At 40.7% G+C, this 20,849-nt stretch overlaps 1 protein-coding gene across 3 annotated transcripts in view; it reads left to right on the top strand.

Moving 5' to 3' along the window:
• SLC49A4 (solute carrier family 49 member 4) overlaps positions 1-20,489 on the top strand; it is a 121,281-nt gene extending 100,792 nt beyond the window's left edge. The window contains exons 9-10 of one of the 3 annotated variants that reach the window (XR_010322905.1): positions 667-943; positions 1,085-20,486. Coding sequence is in view for 2 of the 3 variants with exons in the window: in XM_064290892.1 (XP_064146962.1) it covers positions 667-782 (116 nt within the window). In the remaining variant the exon portion in view is untranslated. Of the gene's footprint in view, positions 1-666 lie in introns of all 3 variants that reach the window. The other 2 variants (XM_064290892.1, XM_003412961.4) reach the window with 2 other exon arrangements.
• Positions 20,490-20,849: the final 360 nt, after the last annotated feature.

Raw genomic sequence — 20,849 nt, forward strand, 5'->3', positions numbered from 1 at the left:
TAACAAGAGAATTGCTGGTTTAGATTCCTGTAGGTTTTCCAGTAATTGGTATCATATATAGCCGCTTATGCTTGTAGGAAAAAAGACTAGAAAGAGACAAACCAAAATATTCACAGGGGCTTCTCTGGGGATAGAGTTAGGATCGATTTTTATGTTTCACTTTATTTTTCTGTATATTTTCTAATCTGTTTTGCAATGATTATTACTTGATATTTTTCCTGAGACTCAAGTATTTTGCTTCAAAAATATAACAGTATTATTTCAAAATTTAGATGATTTTACTTATTTGTCTTTGTACTCCATCAGATTTCTAAACAGGTCAAGAGTGATGGTGTCAGAGGGCACTTAAAACATAATTAACCAACTAGCATTTAAAGGTGATTGATTTTTTTTTCCTTTGAATAGATTTGTCACCAAAGCCAAAATTAAATTGATGAAATGTTATGAGCAACATTGATTAAAAATATTCCACGTGAAAGCCCTGTAATATATGACATGCATCTCTTAGTCTCTAGATTGTCACTGTTTATGGAAAGCCAGTTTCCAGACCTTCTGGGGTACATTTATTCTAAGTGCTTTTGAATGCAGAGCGGCTACTCCTGGTATCCAGGCGGTGTTCAGCTGGTGTTACACGAATGTTTACAACTGGATGTTTTTGTCTTACAGAGTTGTCTTGGTTCAACTGGTGCCTTCCCGGGTCATGTTTGCTCAGTCTTCTCCTCGTTCTGTGCTTCAGGGAATCCTATGACAGACTCTATCTTGACGTGGTTGTCTCGGTTTAATAACACAGACTTGAGGGAGTTTAAACGGAGACGAGTCAATGCCACGTGCTGCACATTTGCTTGGAATTGCACACCTAACGGGAAAAAAAAGGAGAAGAGAGGAACTTCATTCAGAGGTCTTGTTAGGCTACAGGTTATCCCGTCAACTTCAGTACTACTAGGTAATATCACGGGACTTAAGTGGCAATAGGTGAATTTTAAAACTGTAGGAATGGCATAGAGATGCCTGATTCTTGGGTTGGAAGTGTGATGCCTCACACCTAAAACACTACCTAAATAATTCCCTCTGTGTTTTGTGCCAGTGCTAAACTACTGATTGATGGATGAATTGTAATTATGGGAAGAAATCAAGGGCGTCTAGGATATGAAGATAACTCCTTCCCCAAGTCGCATATCAAAATAGGAAGAAATGCCACTAACTTCTAAAGAAGTTTAAACCCTGTATCAGATTTTAATTATAAAATAGCCAAGAGGTGTATAGATGATAGAAATTAGCCCCATGTACACTACAGCTTTTCTAATAAAGCCATTTCTTATATGACTCCTTCTTTGTAATCAGGTCTGAAACCTTTGACCATTTATTCTGGTGACTAAGTGCTTTCCAGTGACTTCGGAGCACACGCATTGTATCTCGGTCTAAAGTTACCCTTGTTTCTGTGAAATACACTGTCATCTACTGTGCCCTTAAATAACGATAGTAAGGGTGACTCCATGTTTAATACAGTCGCATTAAATATTGCGTGAAAAAGTTTAATTCCATTCTGAGTTAGCACTTTCGTAAACGTGAAATGACAAACCGCACAGAACATACCATGTCTTCAGCCTGTGTATGTGGTGGCATGGGATGTAAAGTCCGGCATCAACTATCGTTGACCAGGGTCAGATTTTAGTAAATGACCCTTGTTGGAAAATAACAACTTATAACGTTGAGACTTTCAGATCTGTTGAGTGATGTCTGAATTACATTCTCGTCTTTCAATTCAGGTTGTAAAATATTCAATTGTGTATGGAGTCAGTCTATTTGAGAAGGCGGCATTTTGCTACTATCTGTTTTCTTCCTGTGGATGATAGCTTTTTTAAAAATAGCTGTGACTCAGATAGTTCTCAAACCTGTCTTACCATGCCATGAAATATGCCATGGTGGGAGCATGATATTACCTCATTCTCATTTGTGTTAACTCCCCTCACACAGAAACACAGAACATTTTCCAGAAAAGTCAAGGATAATACTTCCTCTGTGTTATTCTCTGTCTCCTCCAACCCTCTCTTATTTTTCTCGCATGTGAAATTGTACCTTCATTGTCAGCTAAGTATATATTTTCTTTGTCTTTTTCTGGACAGATAGGGTGCAAGCCAGCCCCTTCTATCAGTAAGGCGAACTGGCCAGCGCTTAAGCCTGCTCATCTCCACACGTGTACTTAATTCTGCTCATCTCTACACGTGCACACACCACCACACACACTCGTAGGTATTCCCAAGCGCCCCTCCCTTCCCACTTAGCTCACTAAGTTCCAGGCTGTGCACTAACTCACCTCAGTCCGAGAGGACGATTCTGGTACCACCTGGCCATCTTCTTAGATCCAAAATTTGAAACTTGAAAAGAAAGGAAACCCTCAGATGTAACACCCATCCTGAGTCACCTGTAGATCACCTCGCTTTGTACCCATGATGCTCACTTAGCGGCCAGAGCTGGAGAAGGTCGCTGTAGAGAGGAGGAAAACCTGGGAGTGCTAGCCTTAGTTCCCAGTAACTCTGGCATACTTCTTAAATAAAAATAAAATACAGGAAGGTCGAATGCTTGAAGATGGTTGAAAAGCAGCCGCTAAGGGTGTCAGTAGACTGTGACCCACATGTTAAAATAGCCACGTCTGCCTCCTGTCTAGAAGCAGAGGGAGAGGAGGGGGATTATGAAGTATTTAATGTTAGTCAGAACTGTTGTGTTTGAGGATATTGCTGTATAAAATTCTGCTGTAGTAGTAAAACTTCTGATATGGAATATTTTAATTATGCTTAATTCCCACTTTCACACCGAGGAAAGAACAGTGCTTCCAAAATATTACCTAAATGACTAATTAGGTCAAAGGTATCCCCAGTGGGTAGTGATTATGACTTCTCTTAGTGTGCCAGGAACCAACCATTGTTTTTAGCATACACCAGTCCCTCTATGTAGATTGTCTCCACTTACCTTCCCAGCAGGTAATTGTCCTAATCACACACTGTAACGACTTTAGACGATCAACATCTCAGATATAGCACACCTGATAGGAAGGGAACCAAAAGTCTTTGGGGGATTCGAGGAGGGTTACACATTATTTATTCACCTGAATATGTCAAATCATATTTTTTGTTGTTTTTCTTTCTAGTATGTGTCACAATAGACCAGCTGCTATCTTTGCACTTTCTCAACAAACATTACAGACATCTAATGAAATTTTATAACTGAAAGAAATCTTAACGCTCCACTAATCCAAGCCCTCATCTTAGAATTTATAGGAACAAGAGGTAAAGTCTCTTGTCGACAGTCATGACACTAGTTAGTGGCAGACCTAAGACCCACATCTTCTTAACTCTCAAACCAGGGTTTTCTCCTACCTCACAGTTTTGGGTGTTCATAAATACTCTTTCATGGGCAGAAATGACAAGGCCTAAGAGTCAATTACCATTATTGAGTGTGAGGAGTATAGGGATTAAAGTGACGTGACTGATTTTTCAGTGAAATTACTTTGTTTTCTTTATCATTATCCTATAGTACCCTGGTGGCATAATGGTTAGGAGCTACAGCTGCTAACCAAAAGGTCGACAGTTTGAATCTACCAGGCACTCCTTGGAAACTCTGTGGGGCAGTTCTACTCTGTCTCCTGCAGGGTCACTCTGAGTCGGAATTGACTCCACGGCGCCAGGTTTGGTTTTTATCACTATCCTGTAAGGGCTCCAGCTTTAGTTTTAGCTGGTAGCGACATAATATAAAAAGATCCTGACGAATAATTCAATCCTCATAAACCAAGTCAACAGCATTATTAATTAGGAACAACATTCCGTAGTGTAAGTTCCTGTGGCTTATTGGTGACTACTTCACAGTTTGTGGGAAGAAGCATTTTTTAATATGGTCCGTGGTGGAGGTATAGGAACAAGACAGTTATGAACACAGATGCATTTCCCTGGAGGATGGAGCTAATAAAAAAAACAAGAAGGAATCAAATACAAATGTAGTTTTGTATATTTAAGTATATATGGCCTAAGGGCCAAGTTTACCGTAGATCATATATTCATGTTTAATTATCAAGAATGTTTACAGCTTGTTTTTACGAAATCCCTCTAATGAAGGATCCTGGCTAAGAGATTTTAGATTGAAGAGATTAAATTCCCATCTACTTATCTTTTAATTAGGTTTTTTTTTTAACTAGTATTTCTGCTAAAACCTAGGAATGCATTTTGTTGCTTGCATAACTGCACGCTTCATTTTAAACTCAAGATTAAATACAGAGTAGATTGCTTTAAATTAATGTTAAAAATCATATTAATTTTACATTTGTCCCTGAAATAAATAATACAGGAATTACAGGAATTATACTGTATTACTCAGCAAGTGCAAAAGCTGTGATTTGAAGAAAGCTTTATATTAAAAAGAGAGATACATAGAAAACTATGAAAAAATCTGGACAGACTTAATTTTATAAATATAGAAAAACTACAATTCCATTTTAATTTGGAATTATAATCATACAAAAAGGGATAAGATAAGGTTTATTTCTATACTCTCAAACAGTTTGCTAGTTGCATAGGAAATATAAGCAATACTTGGGGGAATGTGTTGGGCCGTCCTAGAAGAGAATACTTCACGGTGCAATTCTGAGTGCTTTATCAACATTCGCTGGGGTGTGTTGTGCTCAACAGAGATGAGTTGTGTTCCCTTCATTTATCCTCCTGGCTTACGTGGAGCCTCAAACTTAGAAGGTGACCTCTAGGAACTAACACCGTGACCTGAGGAGACCCATGAGGGTGGCAGCTCTGGTCAGGGGCATGGGAGCAATAGAGACTGGGGCAGAGAGTACAGGTAGTGATGTAGCCCTAAAACTCTCCCCTGAGAGCCATGGTGCTTTTTACCAACCATTTAAATTTGTTCTTGGTGGGTGCTGAATCAGTATTAGCCTCTTTCACTGAAGAGTTTTCTGAGGCACTGGTCCTCATTGTCTGGTAACTCAGCTTTCTGAATCATCGAATGAACCTAATCGCAGCTCTCTACCTGAGACTCTCCCAGATCGCCACTTCTTTAAGCTGACTTCCTGGAACAGGCTTCTTCACCCTCAGCCTCTCCCTAAGCTCCCAAGCAGAAAATCCAGCCTCATTCCTAACTAGTTTACGGGCCGTATGGCTACTAGGCTTCCCTCTCCTGAACAGGCCATTAGCGTAGTCAGAACATAAGAAAATCCCGACACTCCAGAAAGATTTAACAGTTCTCCTCACAGCTAAGTCTTATAAATTAGAATATTTCACTGAAATGGGGGTTATAAAGGTCCCTAACAAGTTTTTATGGAAACCCTGGTGGCGTAGTGGTTAAGTGCTACGGCTGAGAACCAAAGGATCGGCAGTTCAAATCCTCCAGGCGCTCCTTGGAAACTCTATGGGGCGGTTCTACTCTGTCCTATAGGGCCGCTAGGAATCGGAATTGACTGGACGGCACTGGGTTTGGTTTTTTGGTTTAACAAGTTTTTATAGTTATCATTTATTGCACCTTTAGAATATGATCTAATTAAATTGCTTGATGGAGTCTTATGATTGTGCTTTGCAACCTGAGGTTTCAAACAATAGCTTTCCATTTTAGCCCACACTCAAAAAGAGAGGGCAGGAAGTTACCCCAGCCTAAACATTATTATATATTATTAGGTGCCATCGAGTCGGTTCCAACTCATAGTGACCCTGTGCACAACAGAACGAAACACTGCCCAGTCCTGCGCCACCCTTACAATCGTTGTTATGCTTGAGCCCATTGTTGCAGCCACTGTGTCAATCCACCTTGTTGAGGGTCTTGCTCTTTTCCACTGACCCTGTACTCTGCCAAGCATGATGTCCTTCTCCAGAGACTCATCCCTCCTGACAACATGTCCAGGGTATGTAAGACACAGTCTTGCCATCCTTGCCTCTGAGGAGCATTCTGGCTGCACCTAAACATAGGTAAAACATAAAACAAAGCATAGAATTTATTTCAGCAGCTTATCAGAGAACTTTGGCAAAATGATTTTAACATCTTAAATCATTTTAACTCTAACCAGGCTGGGCTTAGTACATTGTAAGGCTTGGGACTCCAAAGGAGATACCAGAAAATCAACCCAAACATCTCAGTACTCTTAGGGTTCCTTATTGGTTCTTCTAATTTGTAAAGGAGGCTTCTGCATCTTGAACGAAATGGCAAGGGTAACTCGGATATACTTTTAATTTACCTTAATGTTGGAAAATGATACTTTTTTAAACTATTATTTAATTGAGACTTGCAATTCAGGTTGGCTTTCTCCTCCCATTTACCTAGAAGAATCATAGAATCAAAGAGATGATCTAATCTGGCCACCTCATTTTACAAATACGTAAGCAGAGAGCTTTTTAGGTAAAATGACTTGGGAGAATTCACACAACTAACTTTTAGCAGGAAACCCTGGTAGCATAGTGGTTAAGTGCTATGGCTGCTAACCAAAAGGTCAGCAGTTTGAATCCACCAGGCACTCCTTGGAAACTCTGTGGGGCAGTTCTACCCTGTCCTATAGGGTCGCTATGAGTCGGAATTGACTCGACGGCAGTGGGTTTGGTTTTTTTTGGTTAGCTTTTTGCAGGTCACCCATTTTCTAGACCAGCATTCTTTTCTTATCCAATCAGTGTGATAACCAGATATAAATTCCTTTAGGTACATTTTCTTTCATTTCTTCTATTATTTTTTTTTAAATTATACAAGAACTACATGAATGTATAAACCAAAAACCAAACCAAACCCAGTGTTGTCGAGTCGATCTCACCTCATAGCGACTCTATAGAACAGAGTAGAACTGCCCCATAGAGTTTCCAAGGAGCACCTGGCGGATTCGAACTGCCAACCCTTTGGTTAGCAGCCGTAGCACTTAACCACTACGCCACCAGGGTTTCCCACGAATGTATAGGCATTGTAAATATCCAGTTCAGAAATATAGAAAGTAAAAATGAAGTTCACCTCCCTATACCGTGCTGTCTAATCCATGCTCCTCTCCAGAGGTGTAACCCCTGTGAATCATTTGAGAAACTTTTCTGTGCATTTACATAAAACCAAACCCATTGCATTCGAGTCGATTCCAACTCATAGCAACTGTATAGGACAAAGAAGAACTGCCCCACAGGGTTTCCAAGGAGCAGCTAGTGGATTTGAACTGTCAACCTTTTGGTTAGCAGCCAAACTCTTAACCACTGCACCACCAGCGCTCCTAATCAAATATAATAGTTGATAATGTAGACATTTCCAGGCCCGATTATGTGCCATCAAGCTCTATCATATTCTGAAGTCTGAAAGTGGATTCCAATATGCAATGTCCTGTTTTATTACTGCCTCTACAGTCTCTGTGTTTATACAACTGATTGAGGTCCGTGTACTGTGAAAGAAGGAAGCGAATGACCCACCTGAAAAATCCAAATAGATTTCCTTGGCTGGGCTTCTTCGGCTCCCCCATCTCTGCACAGGCACACAATACTGTAGGAAGCAGGAAGTATAGAGAATAAGCTTGTGCAATTCCACTCCTTAAAAAATTATAGCTAATGGGGTTCTGGCAATCTTTATTATTTTCCTGGTCAACTTCCTTAGCCATCCTAATTTTCAAGCTTCCCATAAAATTGATTCACCGTAGTAGGACAAGAACTTAGCTTCCTTTGGTCACTTCTTCCTTTCCTGTCTTCTGTCTCTTTCTGATAGTTTCCCTCTTATTTCTGAACATGCTTGGAAGCAGACTGGGTGAAAATCAGGTTTTCTGGATGGCCAGCCGTAGAGAGCAGAGCTAGCCAAGCAGTGCCTTCATGAAGAGAGTGGAGAGGGCACAGGGAGAGAACCCTGACTTAGGAGCCTCAGGGCCTGGCTCATATCCCAGGCCTCGCATCTTCAGCTGTTTGACCTTGAGTAAGTCACATTGTTTCTCATTTATCCTCATCTCTAGGATACAGTTGTTCCCTAAGGTCGCTTCTACTTCAGACGTTGTAGTCCGTTCTTATTTAAATATTAGAAAGTGGCTGAAACACATGTAGTCATAAAACTAAAGAGTCGCCCAGCACCTTCCTGTCCCTCCTCATGTGAATTCCTATGTGTGAACGCCACACACACATCCAACCAAGAAAAAACTGCTTCGTCGGCGTCTGGTAGGAGATAAGCTGCAAGCGCTGCTTCTTTCCCCGAAGGACTTTATATATGAAATGCAGGGTTTATTAAATTTATCAAGTGCAATAACAAAAAAATCTGTCGTCTGATGTTGAGATAGCATCCCGGGAGCCAAGTCAGAGCACTGCATTTGCTCACTGGCATCAGAACAAATCAGGAACCTGTCCTTTGGTGTGGTTTGATTCACCGTTGAGTCGGCGCAGGTTGGCCTCTGCAGAAATCAAAGTGTCAGATCAGATGGTTCAGCTGATCCTTGAACTTACATCTCTAGAATTATGTCACCCAAGAATCGTAAGTTGCTTTGCGGCAATGCCATCTCTCTGCACAGCCAGATTCTGCCAGGAGAGCTGTGCAGATATTTGACAGAATGAGGGCAGGGTTCAGCATGTCAAGGCATGATCTGTACACAGGTGTTAGTAAGCAGGCTTAATTGTGACTATCGTGGGCATAAAAACTGTCAGAGAAATGAATCCAAAGAAACCAGCTGGGAGTCAGGGGCCTGAGTCTCTGTCTGTAGCTGTTAGTGGCCTTGGGCAAGTTGCCTGTGCTCTCTGGGCTCCTCACCTGTACAGTAAGAGGTCAGAGTAGATGTTCCTTTCTGCTGTAAAGCTTTATAGTTCTCCATCCCACACCTACGGGTCATGTATAACAGGAAGTAGAAAGCAATGTGAATACAGTACCTTTCCTCCAATACTTCCGGGTTATACGTTATCTTTTCAAACAAAGAGGAACTCCTCCAAGTCCTGGTTAGTTATGTCTTAGTTCTGAGTGTCGTAGTTACAAAAATCGTTTCAGGCTATCATCGTATTCATTCATTTATCCTTTTATTCATCCTGCGTACAGAGTAAGTATATGTGCGCAAAGTGTGACTACAAAAGAGAATTAGAGAAAGAAAAGGTGGTTCTACCCTTCAGGACCTTTCAGACAGATTTAAAAAACAAGTATTCTCCTGAACTAACAGTTTCAAAAAGAATGATGATAGTTCCCCCAAGTACTTAATTACGCACAGCAGGAACCCAGATATTTTGCTCATCCCATCATTGACTGTAACAGGTTTCAAGGAAAGTATACTTTGTTCCATTGAAATTTCTGTCATAAACAGGACCTGGGTCTCTCTGGGGGCATAGAATTGATTTTTGCAAGAGGAATTCCAAACCCTACCATCCTTTCACAGGTGTTCCTTTGGGACATTGGGAAGTATCAACACCATTTCCAACTTCTCTCTTCTGCGCTCTGTTCTTTAACCAGCATCCTCATTCTCTTTGTACCAGTTTTTCTCTCAGAATGTCCTCTCAACAAATTTTAACAAATGCATGCATACTAAGATGCAAATATTCATAAGGCTTTGTGAATCTCCTTTCTAAAGGAAATTTGCATTTTTTTACAAAGAAGAAAGCCTGAACGCCAACAGGAAGTATTTCTAATGATTGAATCTGGGGCATCAGCCAGCAAGATGGAGAAGGGCTACTTCGGTGGGCGCTGGAGGCTTCGCAGAAGCCCTTCCTGTCTCTCCACCTGTGGATAAGCCTAAGCCACACTTGACGCATTGCTAGTGAAGTGCTGTCCTCCTAAGCCTTTGCAGAAATCCAAAGAATGCTTACAAAGGCAGGTAAGAATCACAGATTCGGTTCCTAGACAGGATTTTATTTACCACAAATGTCCCCAATTCCAAATTTGCTTCCCTCCTCACCAGAAACATATCATTTTGGAGGCTTATGGAAATCAAGTATTAAGAAAACTCTGCCTCCACCCTACTAAATTGCACCTACGCGTCGCAAACAAAATCACTTCCTTAGCCTACGCACGTAACTACCTATTTCTGTTTAGGCCCGTGATTCAGAGAAAATCCCTGAAAAAAGCCATGAGAGGTGACCGATCCTATGTCACCTGCCATGGGCAGAACTGGGCCTGTCCGGTGGAATCCAGCTAAAATAATAGAGAAGTGGGTTGAGAATGGCCTGTTTCTTCTTCGTCCTTCCCTGCACTCACTAGTTCACATTGGACTGCTCTTCCTGATCAGTAAGTTATCGTTGAGGAGATCACCTCAGCAAGTGGTGTGCGTGTCCAATGGAGCCCGCTCCTCTTCTCTGGAGCACCGCTGTCCTCTGTGGTTGCACCCCAGAAACCCTTGCTCCATGCCCCCAGGACACCCCAACCTTCCTCTCCTCTTGCAATTGCACTTGTCCTTTCAGGGAGAAAAATCCATTGATATCTTAGCCCTGATGTTTCCCCCTCTTTCTATCTCAGAATAGAGAAGCCCCTCTGTATTCGTTCCTTTTTTACTCAAACTGTAAATAGACCCCAGGCACAAGAGACTCCGTGCTGAACTCTGTGATTGTCCTCCCTTCTAACTGGGGAGAAGGTCATCTGATGAGCCAGCTGCTGATTGATTTCCTTTTATCAGTATTCCTTTACCAGTAAATTCTTTGTTATCTGGGTCCTCAAGTTTATTTCATGTTGTTGTTGTTTAGATTAGATTTTTGCTTACAAAAACCACTTCTCTTATCTTAAAGCAGACCAAGATTTTTTTCCTTCTGAGTACTTCATAATACAATTTGAACATAACGGAACCTTCTAAAATAAAGTCAGTCAGAGGTTTCATAATAGCCAGTGTTAAATGCTAGGAGAGCCAGGTAATGTAAAGGCTTTTAAAATAAAGACACTGGATGGAGGAGCATAGACTGGGCTCCTGCTGCATGTGATGCATTGCGTTAGGCACTGCCCTGGCCGTCAAAAATTTACATTCCGGTGATTCCGTTTATAAAAGCTGTAAGTCAAAGTTAGCAACACCTCCAAGGAACTGTTACGTGCCCTGTTGCTCGTCTCTACAGCTGTTTTGGTTCCCCTGTGGAATCTTACTGTTTGGGAAAATATGTTCTAAATCCTATTCTCTTGGGCCATTAAAAATCCTTGTTGGTCCCTAATCAACATATAGTTAAGTGTGACCTTTGTAGAGTAAAAAATGCTGCTGGCCGGCCTTCGAAGGAAAAGCCAGAAAAATCCATTTCACTGGCTTGAAAAGAAGTGGAAAGTTTTTTAGGCAAAGCTAACAAGTTTGTAAAAATTTCAGATCTGCTCGTGTTAGTTCAGGCATGCAATTAGGCAGAGAGAACCTTCTAGCACGGGGGAGACAGGAACTATGTAAAGAGATCCAAGAGACCGCAGAGGAAGAATTATTAGAATACAGGCCAGGTCCACAGACTTTTATCAGTGTGTCTGCTGAGCAAGAGTGGGGGAGGAGGTTTGGAGGCATGGCGTGGTGAAAGAGGATTCTGGAAAACAGAACCCTGAAACTGGCTCATTCTCACTGAGTCGTGTGTCTCAGCCTCCTGCCTCCAAGTACATCCTGCTGCAGTGTGTCTGGCCAACTGCTTTTTAGCATTCCAGGAATGAGATTCTGCAGCCTTCCTCTGTCATCTGTTCCAGAGCCATTCCCCTTTGCACTTAGAAGTTCTTGCTTTCAAAGAATGAGGAATAGCAAGAAATAGAGAGAAGACAGACAAGCAGAAGAGATCAGGCCAGAGAACCCCAATGTGAAAAGGAGCTGGGGGTGGGGAAGCAGCCTCTCAATTTCACACTTGCTTCGTTTCACCTAAATGTGAACAGCTGACTCCATAGGATATAGGAACTTGATAAAGTGGAGCTAGCCATCTGGAAATCCTGTCCTCACAGATGCCTGTCTGGCACAGTGGAGGTTCCTGTCCTGCTCTGAGACAGCAGCGTGAACCTAGACACCCTCCCCTCCCGAGAGGAACTGTGTCTTATTCAAAAGTCTATAGCCTTCACCAGTCCCCCTCCCTTCCATCCGCCACAGGAAAGTTTCATAAGAAGGCATGCCTTCAGTACCCACTTCATTGTGTGTCACGCACTCTGCCAGAGTAATTACTTCTTATACCAATTCTTGGATGCAAAGAAATCTTGGGTAGTCCAAGAGGATTTAGATCCAAGTCAGGTTCCAATCTCTTACTCCATTCAGACTTTTCCATATGCCTCCACCTACTGGGTCATATACCTGGAAGTAAGCCAGAACACCTGTCCAACCCAAATCACCATCTGGAATCCCAAGCACGTTGCTCTGCCTCTGTTCTCAAGCCACGGTGTATTTGGCCTAATTTTACACTGTTCTTAGTTATCTGGCTTGCCTCAGGTGCTATACACTACATTACACAGCACGGAGGCAAGCAGAGGCCAGGGAGGCAGACAGAAGGAAGTGGAGGTAGGATGGCTGCAGAAACAGCCGTCAGCGTTCAGACAGAGAGTAGAGGCTAGTGAGGAGCCCCCAACAGTCAGCTAGCCATCACTCTCCACATTTGGGGCCATAGCATGGCAAACACACTCCTCTTACCTTCATCCCCCAGGGTTTCCCCAGAGGTGGCTCTCCCCTCACTTCTTCCCCACCGCCTCCCTCCCTCCAGTCCCAGGCTTTCGGTCTGTGGAAGAACAAAGTCCTTTCCTGTTTGGGACCCAGGTGCACCTTGGGATGAGTTTTGACTGAAACGAACGCAGTTGAACACAACTTGAGTTCTCACTGCCAGAGTGAAATAGTGACCCAGCAGGCTGCAGTAGCCTCCCCACCTCCAGGGAGCGTAAGTAAGACAGTTGGTCAGCACTGTCCCAGATGGCCAAGTCGGGGGATGGACCAGATAAAGTCTTGAGATTCCTTCCGGCTCCAAGACCTGGCTTTAAAATACAAACCCCAAGATACAGGTTTATGTAGACGCTCCTTGATGGCAGGTGCTCCGCCTTCTTTTACACCCCATGTCCCTGGGCAAACTCTTCTCCCAGCAGGAGGGATGGTGCAAACAGGAAGGGGTGCAGGGAGGGGGCTTACATCTGCCCACTCTGAGACTTGATGCTGGGCGTGTGTGTGCAGCCACTGGCCTGGCTCTGCAACCCGGTGCGTCTATGCAACGGTCAAAACGTGAGTGTGTGATAAACTCTCGTCTGAAGCTTATTGCAATAGCTTACTAAGTGTTCTGTGTGTTTTTAACTAATCCTTACCATGTAAAGGTTGTATTATTACATTTTAATAAAACAAATTTTTTTGCATTTTACTTTTTGTAAAATTTGGAGTTTTATAGATTTTTATTTTGTGACCAGGTATACTTTTGTAAGGAAATGTTGAAGTCTTGAGTACTTTTATTCTTTTAAAATGGTAGTTAATGTCAGCTGTAAACACTGATAAATATTACTCATATGCAATTTTCCTTGCTTTGAATCGTGACTTTTTTAAGAAACTGTTCTGGCATAATATTTTGTTTGACATGCTGCTTCATTTCACACCTGGTGAATACTGAAGATTTTGAAAATAAAGACGCATTTAAAATCTCTGTGCTGTTGCAGTGTAGAAATGGTGATGTGCTTTGCCTTACCAAAGTGATAATTAAATGTTTAACGGCTTAGAACTCCTAGTTCAAAACGGGGGTTCTAGTCATTACTCCCAGCGCGTGAGCTTCCAAATAAGCCTCTCGTTTCTTTGGAAAACGCTTATTAAAATGGCGATCTCCCGTTCAATTAGGGAGTGTGGTTTTGTTGACATAATGGTTACAGTCCTTGTGGTTTTGCAATAAATGTGTATTGAAAGCACTCGTGATAACGTGGTCTGCATTTTGTTTTTAATCAAACTCCAAATGGCAGTTAGAAGTGGAGCCAAAGCTGCCGGAACGTTTGAGCAGCAAAATGTGGTGGGAAAAAAAAAAAAACAGGAGCTTGGGTACAGACAAGCTGGGCCAAATCCTGCTCGTGCACTGATGAGCCCTGGGCTGGGAATCTCTTCATCTCTTGGAGATTCCATGTCCTTGTCCCTTAAAAAAAAAAAAAATTTAAGGACGGGGAGAATCATCTTTGCCTCACTTGACTTTTGTGGTGATGAAATAAATTGATGAACATAAAGCACCTGGCACATTTTGGGTGCATAATAAATGTCATTTGCCTTCTTAACTTCCCCCCTCTTCCCCCCTGTCTTGTATCCCTCCCAGAGTCTACTCAGTAAACACTGGCTGGCTGAAGCACACAGTGTGTCTGTCTTTTGCCATTCAGGAAGCAGAATTCTTGCTCGAATTTTTTGGGGAAAAAAAAATTTTTTTCCCATTACGAAAGAATACACAGTTAACTGAGGAAATTTTTCAAAATACAGAAAAGTACAATGGCTTATTTACTTCTTGCCATAAATATTTTTTTTTAATATAGCACAGATCATACTGAATTTTTGTTTTATATCCTAGACATTATATTGTGAACATTTTCACATGACAAGGGAAACTTTTTATGATTTGAAATATTTAATTCTATTGCTGGATGTTAAGGTTGACTCTGGGGAGATGGGATCTGGGAAATATGTCCTTGTATATTTATTTTTGTCCTAGTTTCTTATTATTTTCTTAGAAAAAAAGCCTAAAAGGAGAATTATTTTAACTATGAAAAGTTTTAGCTCCTGACCTGTATCCCCTGATTAAATGAACCCTTTATCCAACTCCCTTAGTGTCCACCAGCAAATGAGTTAGTTTCAGGGATTCTGCTTTGGTGGGAAAGGTGACAAGGAGGGTGACACTCCCCCTTCCCCTTCCTGTACTTTCCTTCACTTCTCATGAACCACACACCTTTGGTATGGACCGGCCTTGATTCAACCTGTTAGTTCTTTCTTATATCAAAACACTGGCTCTGATGATCTTTAAGAGCCTGGCTTCTGAGTTCTAGCAGATAAAAGGGAGGAAGGAAATGTAGGAGGTGAGGGAGAAGAGGAGGGGAATTGCCAAGTCTAGATAAATGGTGGGAAGGCCTATATGCGATGCTTATGACTAATGGTGTCTTAGAGAGCTGTTTCACGCATAATTTACTGTACTGGTATTATTTGTACTTTCAAGGGAAGCTAGGGCATTTTTGGGAATTTTGTCAAAGAAGCAGTTTTTTAAGTTGAAGATCATATTTTCAATATTTATTTTGACATACCAGTGATTCAGATGGCAGAAACAAGCCTTAAACCCCAGTGCTTACCTCAGAAACAACAACAATAATATTGGGTGTTTGCTTTATGCCTGATAGTATTCTAGGCATTTTCCATGCCTCCTCTTCTTCAGAGCTCACAGCCAACTTATGAGTAGGTTCTATTATTCACTCCATTTTGTCCAGGAAGAGCAGCTGGTGTACAGTGGAGCTGAAGCTGAGCCTAGGCTGTGTGACCACAGAGCCCCATACGCCAACCACTAAGTAGTAGGTTCTGGGTAACAATTTGCCAAACAAGTGAAACAGCTTTTCCAAGGGCAGGTAAGGGGGCACAAACCTAGTATTTGTCTGACTTTGTGTCAAGCCCTTTTATATAATCAACTTACTCTCCACAAAATCCCCGTGAGGTAGGTGTTCCTACTTCCACTTCACAGATCACATAGCTGATAAGTGATGGGTCAGAATTCAAAAGTTCAGGATCACCCTTCTGTGTCAGTGGCCTTCAAATCAGGGCATATGTACAAAGAGACTCACAGGAATGATAGGTTTAAGGAAACCAAGCTCTGTCTTCCTAAAACTTATCTGAAATTGCTCCTGTTAACAAGGGGTCGTGGCTGTGTCCTCCTTTCTCTTACATTCTTCCTTCTACTTCAGACACAAATGGCGTATCACTCATAATTAGTAATATTAGGAAGGTTGTGGGATGTAAAATCCTCCTAGCTGCAAAAAAAAAAAAAAAAAAAAAAGGAGGAGACTAAGATGAATCTACACGTCCGAGAAATCTATTCTGTCAGAGTTGGGAGCAAGATGGTGGGATAAGCAGCTCCACACTCCCATATCCCACAAAAACACCCAAAAAATGGCAAGCAGAAACTGGCAGAATCAACTTTGTCAGAACTCTGGGAACCAGTCAAAGGGTTACAGCAACTAAGCAAATGCTGAATCAGGGAAAAGGCAATCTTTAGATGGTAGGAAATCTTTGTTTTTCTACTCAGCTGCACCCCACCACCTCACCAGGTTGGTGTGGCTGTCTTAAATCAGAGGCTTGCAAGAAACTCCTTGAGAGGGAGCTTGGTCTCTGGGTCTTGGCACAGAAGAGCAGACTTTATTCACAAATGATTGTGTGTCTGTTATAACATCTCTGGGGACAGCCTGAAGGACTGAAGGAGGTGTTCACCTTCGTTTGGCCTATCTTGGAATTCACGTAGGGATGAAGGCAGTGGTCCATAACCTAGGGCTAAAACCACCTGTAGCCAGCACTTGGGGCTAAAGAACGTTATTCAGGTATGTAATAAGTCCCTAAAGACTGAATGAAGAAGCCAGGGAAAGAGATTCTTTCATAAATTAAGGCTTTTAAGTGCATCCTAGGCCACACACATGCCTAGGACAAGACACATGCTCAGAAACTACCTGAGAAGACCCTAAACTTTTACCTCAATCTGATCCCTAGGCTCATTGCAAGTCTGGATAAGTGTTGAAGGAGGCACAGACACAGAGCCAATATTCAAAGACCAGATGAGTTCCCCAATATGCAATGACTAGGAGAGTCCCCCATCCCTCAGCATTCAAGGAAATCTCTATCAAAACACTTGCTTAACACAAGCTAAGAAACTGAGACTTCAGTGTCCATACAAGTCCAAGAAAATTGTTTCCTCACAAATAGGGGAAGTCACTAAACAAATGGATGACTACAGACTTGAACAATTTAAAAACAAACAGCAAATAATGGGGAAGCGAAAGAATCTGATTTCCAGATTTATCATGTTATAATATTCAAATGTCCCAGTTTCAACAAAAACAAGAAAAGAAAATCACATGACATCCAAAGAAACAAGAAAGAATAGCCCATTTAAAAGAAGAAAATAAAGTGATAGAAACTATCTTCATGGAAGCCCAGATAATGGACTAGTTACTAGACAAAGACTTTAAAACAACAGTATTAAATATACTCAAAGAGTTAAAGAAAAACGTGGACAAAGAACTAAAAGAAATCAGGAAAAATGACACATGAACAAAATGAGTAAATAAATAAAGAGATAAAACCCAAAAGAACCCATTGCCATCTAGTCAATTCCAACTCATAGCGACCCTATAGGACAGAGTAGAGCTGCCCCACAGAGTTTCCAAGGAGCGCCTGGTGGATTTGAACTGCTGTTCTTTTGACTAGCAGCCATAGCTCTTAACCACTATGACACCAGGGTTCCCAAAAAAGAGATAGGAATTATAAAAAGGAACCAAACAAAAATACTGGAGCTAAGAGATACAATAACTGAAATGAAAAATTACCTGGAAGGGTACAATAGCAGATTTGAGCAGGCAGAGGAATTAGCAAACTTGAAGGCATGACAATTGAAATGATTAAGTCTGAGGAGTGAAAAGAAAAACTAATGAAGAAAAGTGAATGGAGCCTAAGGGACTTCACCAAGCAGTGGGACATCATAAACCAGATCAATATACACATTATGGGAGTTCCAGAAAGGGAAGAGAGAGACAAAGGGGCAGAAGAAATGTTGACAAAATAATGGCTGAAAAATCCCCAAATTGATGAAAGACATGAATATACAAGACGCTCAAGAAAGTCCAAGTAAGATAAAGTCAAAGAGATCCACAGTAAGACATATTATAGTCCAACCCTCAAAAAGCAAATATAGAGAATCTTGAAAGCAGCAAGAGAGAAAGAAGCAAATTGTCACAGACAAGGGATCTTCAATGGGATTAAGTGCTGGTTTCTCCCTGAAACCATGGAGGTCAGACACAGTGTGATGACATATTTAAAATGCTGAAAGAAATGTCAATCAAAAATTCTATGTCCAACCAAACTTCAAAAATGAGGGTGAAATAAAAACGTTCCCAGATAAACAGAATCTAAGGAAGTTCATTACAAGGAGACCTGCCCTACAAGAAATGCTAAAGGCAGTCTTTCAGGTTGAAATGAAACGACAAGAGAGAGAAGCTCAAAGCCATATGAAGAAAAAAAGCTCTCCAGTAAAGAAAGTACCAAGAAGTCTTAGAACAATTGAGCCACTGCAGCCAGCAACAGATCTTGCAAGTCCTACCTTCAGTATCATCTCTCAGGAGGTTGGCTCACTGAAGAAAGTCACCTCTTCCTAGGCCACTGACTTTCCCTGTAATCAAGGAATAACACTCAAAAAAAACAGGAATAGAAGGGAAATTCCTCAATATGATAAAGGGTATTTGCGAAAAAAAAAAAAAAAAACCTACAGCTAACATCATATTCAGTGGAGAAAGACTGAGAGCTTTCCTCTTAAGATCAGGAACAAGACATGAATGCCTACTCTCACCACTGCTATTCAATATTGTACTAGGAGTCCCAGCCAGAGCAATTAGGCAAGAAAAAGAAATAAAAGGTATCCAAATTGGGAAGGAAGAAGTAAAACTATTCCTATTTGCATATGATGTGATCCCATGTATAGAAAGTTCCAGAGAATCCTCAAGAAAGCTACTAGAGCTAATAGGTTAACTCAGCAAAGTTGCAGGATAAAAGGTCAACATACAGAAAACAGTTGGGTTTCTATACACCAGCAATGAACAATCTGAAAAGTAAACTAAGAAAAAAAATCCATTTACAATAGCATCTAAAAGAATAAAATACCTGGGAATAAATTTAACCAGGCAGGTGAAAGACATGTACACTAAAAACTATAAAACACTGCTGAAAGAAATTAAAGGAGACCTAAGTAAATGGAAATAAACATTGTGTGTTCATGGTTTAGAAGACTTAACATTGTTAAGACGTCAAAGCAAGCTACAGATTCAATACAGTCCCTATCAAAATTGCAACATTACAGAAATGGAAAAGCAATATTCAAATTTACATGGAATTGTAAGTGGACACAAATAGCCAAAGCAGTCTTGAAAACAGAAAAAAAAAATAGGACTCACACTTATCAATTTCAAAACATGCTATAAAGCTACAGTAATCAAAATATTCTGCGATAAGCCAATGGAATAGAATTGAGATTCTCGAAATAAACCCATGCATATATGTCAATTGATTTTTGACAAGGGTGTTAAGTCCATTCAATGGGGAAAGAATAGTCTCTTCAATAAATGGTGCTGGGACAACTGGATATCCACATGCAAAAGAACGAAGTTGGACTTATACCTCATACCATATGAAAATTAACTCAATGGATCAAAGACCTAAATGTGAGAACTAAAACCATAAAACTCTTGGAACAAAACATAGGGGTAGAGCTGCATGACCTAGTTTTCAACAACGGATTTTTAGATATGACACCAAAAGTATGAGAAACAAAAGAAAAAAATAGATTAATTGGACTTCATCAAAATTAAGAACAACAAAAAAAGTCAATCAAAGAACTATATCAACAAAGAAGAGATATCCTATAGAACAGGAGAAAATATTTGCAAATCATATATCTGTTAAGGGTCTTCTACCTGGAATATATAAAGAACTCCTGTAACTCAACAACAAAAAAAACAACCCAATCAAAAGATGGACAAAGGACTTGAACAGACATTTCACCAAAGAATATATATAAATGACCATTGAGCACATGAAAAGATACTTAATGTCATTAGTCATTTCTTCTTGTTGTTAGTTGCCACTGAGTTGATTCTGACTCATGGAAACTCCATGAGTGCAGAGTAGAACAGCTCCGTAGAGTTTTTAAGGCTGTGACCTTTCAGAAGTAGATTGCCAGGCCTGTCTTCCAAGGTGCCTCTGGATGGGCTCAAACTGCCAATATTTTGGCTAGTAATTGAGGGCTTAACTTTGCACGACCCAGGAACTCCTCATTAGCCATTAAGGAAATACAAATGAAATCCACAATGCAATACCACTTCACCCTTACTAGAATGGCTATTATCAGGAAAATGGAAAACAACAAGTGTTGACCAGGATGTGGAAAAACTGGAACCTTTATCCCTTGCTGGTAGGATTGTAAAATGGTACAGTTGTTGTGGAAAACAGTTTGATAGTTCCTGAAAATTTAAACATAATCATATGATCCAGCAACTCCATTGTTAGGCATGTATCCAAAAGAATTGAAAGGAGGGATCCAAACAGATACATGAACACCAGTGTTCATCGCAGCTCTATTTACAATAGTCAAAAGGTGGAAACAACCCAAGTGTTCATCAACAGATAAATGGATAAATAAAATGTGGTATATCCACACAATGGAATAGTATTCAGCCATAAAGAGAAATGAAGTTTTGACACATTCTATGACATGGATGAACTGTGAAAACATACTGGGTGAAATAAGTCACACACAAAAGGACAAATATTGTATGTTCCCATTTACATGAAATATCTCAGTGGCGTCACTAGGGTTGCTGTCACCCAGTTTGGTAACTCATGGCATCACCATCCCTCACCCCCATGGACCTCCTCCCATACCAGACCATAAGAAATCCTTAGTAAAGTTTATTATCAATTTTAGTTATAAAATAATATGTGATATAGTTGTAAATTGCTTTATTAAATGTAATATTTCTTAGATTATATGAATACTAACAACAAAATTGTTTCATAAAATCTACATTGAATTACAACATTATTAGTAACTGAGTGGAAGTCTTTTTTAATTTTTCTCCTCCTTTTCCTTTAATTACTACTACATTCACAAAGAAGTTACTGATACAGGTTCACAAATACTAATCACCACAACCCTGTAGTTAAAACACCAGAAAATTTGACAAAATCAGCGACTATAAAAACACCTGCAGCAATGAAAACAACAGCTCCTGCTTGTAAC

Source organism: Loxodonta africana, chromosome 1 (assembly GCF_030014295.1).
Source record: "Loxodonta africana isolate mLoxAfr1 chromosome 1, mLoxAfr1.hap2, whole genome shotgun sequence".
Taxonomy (NCBI): Eukaryota; Metazoa; Chordata; class Mammalia; order Proboscidea; family Elephantidae; genus Loxodonta; species Loxodonta africana.